At 37.7% G+C, this 4,936-nt stretch overlaps 1 protein-coding gene across 2 annotated transcripts in view; it reads left to right on the top strand.

Moving 5' to 3' along the window:
* The window catches only part of LOC106939881 (EP-cadherin-like), a 22,982-nt gene that overhangs the window by 13,145 nt on the left and 4,901 nt on the right, over positions 1-4,936 (top strand). Inside the window, exons 9-16 of one of the 2 annotated variants that reach the window (XM_015022453.1) lie at positions 593-712; positions 947-1,141; positions 1,727-1,977; positions 2,264-2,406; positions 3,341-3,432; positions 3,579-3,711; positions 4,026-4,247; positions 4,648-4,778. In XM_015022453.1, the coding sequence (XP_014877939.1) occupies positions 593-712; positions 947-1,141; positions 1,727-1,977; positions 2,264-2,406; positions 3,341-3,432; positions 3,579-3,711; positions 4,026-4,247; positions 4,648-4,778 (1,287 nt within the window). Of the gene's footprint in view, positions 1-592; positions 713-946; positions 1,142-1,726; positions 1,978-2,263; positions 2,407-3,340; positions 3,433-3,578; positions 3,712-4,022; positions 4,248-4,647; positions 4,779-4,936 lie in introns of both variants that reach the window. The other variant, XM_015022451.1, reaches the window with a different exon arrangement.

Raw genomic sequence — 4,936 nt, 5'->3', positions numbered from 1 at the left:
TATATAGGACTTCTGATCTGACCACATTGTGTAGTCATCCTATTTGGCCACATGATGGTGCTAAACCCACCTTATCTGGGTCAACAACAGTGTAGAATCCCAGTCAGGGTGCCAGGTCCCAGTATTTATACCAACTTCTATCAACTTTAAATGGCTTAATCCACATCTACTTTATTAAGGCTGACCAGCACTCATTCACAATGACTCATTTCATTTCATGTCCTTGTGAGATCAATAAAGTAATTTTGAATTTGGTTTCATTGACAACATGAATGGAATCGGAATCGGAAAGCTACAGGTTTGAATGTAGGTATGAAATTCATACTAAATCCCATATCAAGTGATGTCTACATGTGGGGGACCTGCTGGGTTGGGTAAGGAACCTATAATGACTGCTTGTAGTTCTAGTTATATTTTGGATTTTTCTCAGACTTCCTACATTTTAAACACCACAAAAAGTTCTGGAAAAACTTGTTGTGTTGTTCAAATTTTGCACTGAAGTTAACAATGTGAGCCATCTGTAGACAGGCTGAACCTGAGTGATGCTGTAGCTGTTGATTCATATGATTAAAGTTCATGTTTGTTAAAACAGAAAGTCCCTCAGTACACACTGGAAGTACAGGCAGCTGACATGAAGGGAGAAGGTTTGACTGGATTTACCAAAGTAATTATCAAAGTGACGGACCTCAACGATCACGCTCCAGTCTTCACAGGGCCCTTTGTAAGTATAACACATGACTATTAATTTGTTGTTCATTTTGTCGCTTTGTAATTACTTTTAAATATTATATTCAAATCTGTTTATCACAGTTGATTTGTGCAGCAGATTATCAGTAAAGCAGTAAATCACTCTGAATTCTTTTAGTGAGTCATTAAAGTACAACACATATGATATAAAATGATAGATGATCATAAAATGACCATGTATGTATCTCTTTCACATCTTCTGTCTCAGTATACGGCCACAGTTGAAGAGAATAAGGTAGATGCTCTAGTTGTTAAGATGCTGGTGACAGATGGTGATGAGCCTCATACTGCTGCCTGGAATGCAAAGTTCAAAATCATTGATGGAAATAAAGAAAATCTATTTAGCATGAAAACAGGAACAAACAAACAAGAAGGAATCATCACTACTGCTAAGGTAGGAGGACCAACAGAATCTTACTGCTAGAATATGTTTGTTTAACTTGTATCTAGGCCTGTCACAATATATAATAATCAGTTAATCACATTATAAATTAAAACGAGTTCAATAATTTTCATTTGCATAATTTATCATTTTTCTCTTTCTTCCAAAAAATGGATGATAAGAGTCTTCAATCTGGTGCTTTTGTCTTTACTGGCCCTTTTTTTTTAAGGACAATTTTGTTTACACAGACTTCATAATTCATTTTATTATTTTTTTTTTCTGTTTATTTTGGACATTAAAATGTCTTTCAGTTCCAGTGGTCAATGTTCATTAACATTTAAAGTTTATTCATCTTTGAGAATGTGTTCTTGCATTATTATTATATTGCTTGAAAATTGTGTCAAAGCAACAATATTATCTTTTATTGCAATAACTTCTGGGACAATTTATCGTCCAGTAACATTTGTTATCGTGGCAGGCCTAACTGTATCATTTATTATACTTGTTGGTGGTTAAATGTAATTAAATTAATTCATCAGCCTGAGTTTTTAATGTCTGATCAGTTGATCTGTGATGATCTTTCTTCCACTAATCCAGGGTCTGGACTTTGAGAGAACCAGTAAGCACACTCTGGTGGTTTCAGTGGTGAACGAGGCTCCTTTTGCTCCTTCTGTCTCGTTGGTCACTTCCACTGCTACAGTGGTGGTGACTGTGGAGGATGTCAATGAACCTCTGATGTTTGATCCAAAAGAGAAGCATGTTTCCAAAAGTGAGGGTCTTGATCTGAACAGCACTGTGGTGTGGTACACAGCTTCTGATCCAGACACTGGACGCAAACAGAAAGTCATGTAAGCCACTTAAAGAAAAAGTAACTTAAAGAAAATGAAATTTCACATGTTTACACAGCTATTTTAATCAAATTATATTCCAGATCTGTCTGTTTAAAGAATACTCAGAAACTGGGTGGGTCTTACTTCATGAAAGTTGTTTAATGCACAAATGCAACTGCAAATCAGAACTTTGTAAATCTAAAATATGTGGATCTCTTGTCCCAACATGCATCTCACTGTCCCACATAATAAAGCTGGAACCGATGCTTGAACATGTTTTTATGGTTTGTCTTTATTGTTGCAGGTATAAAATACTCAATGACCCAGCTGGCTGGCTTGACATTGATAAGGATAGTGGTGTGATAACAGTGAGAAACCAAATGGACAGAGAATCTATCTTTGTCAAGGAGGATAAATACACAGCCCTGATTGGTGCATATGATGATGGTAGGTGTGAGAGTTAACTGTCTTGTTTTGCAGCTGTAGGAGAGAAACTTAAACATGAATGTGAAACGAAAATGTTGGTTGACCCAAGGGACAACTTGGAAAAACTGAAGTTCTCATTCTTTGTTCTGAAGAAACCTCCTCTATCCAGCTTTAGAAGAGCATTTAACTGGAATGCTAGCGATAGCATTTGAGGTTTTCTTAATCTGAAAGTAGTCTTTCATTAGTTTATTACCTCCTGTAAAGTATTATAATTGACTTTTTGTGTTAAAGGTATTTGAGGGGATACCATGCATATGATGACTTCCAGGCACATAGTGCCATTATATAACACATAACTATGATATGTACAGAGTTTTTATAACAGCTAAAGGTTACAAAGATAACTTGAAAGAAATTTGACTTTGCAATCTGTTTCTTTAAAAAGCTCCTGTTCTTTCCGACACTCTGCTTTCAGCACTTCATCACAACAATGCTACTCCATTATGCCATTTACAACTGTTCTTAGGAGCGTTGGTCTGATGAGCTCAGTGGACGTACAGCAGCACCAGGTGTTTGCTAATTGCTGCTGCTGCTAGTCTGGGGGAGCGGAGTGGGAGAAGTAAAACGTCTGTGTTTTGCATGAACCAGTGTTTAGGCACCTATAAATGCCATGGGAGATTAAATGATTCCTCAAACATACATGAATATCAAAGCAACCCTACATGTATGTTTGGATGAGGGAATCGCATTATAACATTAGCTGAAGCTCAAAATTTATTTATTTTTTTTTACATTATACTTCCCTTTTAATTGTACTTTATAGAGCTCTTTAAACTTACTCTGACAACTTATGATTTCCTCAACTCTTGAAAAGTTTAGACGTTTTCCTCAGCAGATTGCTAAAGACATACCCAGAACGGCTCCTGCTACTGCTGTATGTCTATCATCTCACCAGATCAGATCCAGGCTACAGCAACTGGAACTCTGGTTATTCATCTTCAGGATGTCAACGACAACCCCCCTACTATTGAGGAACGCAAATTCACAGTATGTCGTCTTTTGTACAATTAAAATTGTTTTACATATAAACTTTAAAACAGAATTTCATATACTTGATACAAAATTGCTAACTTTTGAAATAAAAAATGATTCAGTATTAAAGTGGACGTTTCAAATTTAGTTTATTTCTACAGGTATGCAGCAAGATACCAGTTCCTCAGCTGCTGACTGTGACAGACAGAGATGGACCAGGCTTTACTTCTCCATACAATGTCAGCCTAGTTGGCTCTGTGAAAGCTAACTGGACTGCTAGAATGATCAGCACCAGTATGTATACCAGCTATACCCAACTGATTATAGTCTTGAGCTAGGGTTAGCTCATTCAAACACATTCTTTGATGTGCTTGAATAAAAAAAATGAATGTGTTCATTCTTTGAGCACATCAAGTTGCCAATGAATGAAACTGTTGCCAATGAGTCAAACACAGACAAAGCGAATCTAAGAGGAAGGAATTGGCAAATAGAAACTGACCACTAACATAATCTAAACTGCAAAAGATGATCTAAGCATTTTCCTGGTGTGAATATATCCAAAAAATTTAAAACTGGTGGAATTCCTGATCATTCTTCTTATTTAGCAGGAACAGGAATTATCCTGACTTTAAACAGTGAGCTGGAGATTGGAGATTATACTGTGACCATGAGCATTGCAGACAACCAGGGTCTCTCTCAGGTCAGCACAGTCACAGCCAGAGTGTGTGACTGCACTGGAGAAGACGTGAGCTGTCGGGACAAAGATGTTGGTGGCTCCAACCCGCCAGTCATCCTGGGAATATTGAAGGCCATCGTGGTGCTGCTGATCAGTGAGTTTGAAATGTGATTGTGTTGCTATATGAATATAAAGCCTTCTTCAAATTAAAGACACAGCTTTTAATTTAAGAGACCAAGAATGAGTTTGAACTGTGAGAATCTGCAAACTTTGTTGTATTGCACTAATATAAACATACTGGACATTATAAATACTTAGATCGGAATGTAGATCGACCGGTAAATCAAGAGCTTGGTTTTTTGACTCAGCTCTCTCTTCACCACGACGGACCGGTATTGCGCCCGTTTCACTGCAGACGCTGCGCCAATCCGTCTGTTGACCTCCCGCTCTCTTCTTCCCTCATTCGTGAACAAGATCCCGAGATACTTCCAGCTTCATGGAATTTTGTTGGGCTTTAACAGTTTGGTGATTAAAGTCGTCTGCTCTTCATTTAGTGCTGGGGCTGCCATTGTTTCTCTTTGTGAGACGAAGGAGAGCAGAGGAGAAACCTGTTGAACTCAAAGATCTCAACATGGCAGACGACATGTTTGAGGAGGAGGAGAGGAATGACAGAGAGGACATTCAGGTGAACATATGACACAGGTTGATTCTGCTCATATGGTCAGCAAAAACATCTTCTAGACAATATGAATCATAAACAAAGTGTCTTACTGAAGCTGAACTGTTAATGGGAAAAAGTTTATGTGCCCAGGAGACTCTTCTAAACGACATAAGACAATGGAT

This window comes from Poecilia latipinna, unplaced genomic scaffold, assembly GCF_001443285.1.
Source record: "Poecilia latipinna isolate Pla-1442-1.1 unplaced genomic scaffold, P_latipinna-1.0 Scaffold3012, whole genome shotgun sequence".
Classification (NCBI taxonomy): Eukaryota; Metazoa; Chordata; class Actinopteri; order Cyprinodontiformes; family Poeciliidae; genus Poecilia; species Poecilia latipinna.
Note: the sequence above shows the minus strand (reverse complement) of the source record. Positions and strands in the feature narration are given on the sequence as shown.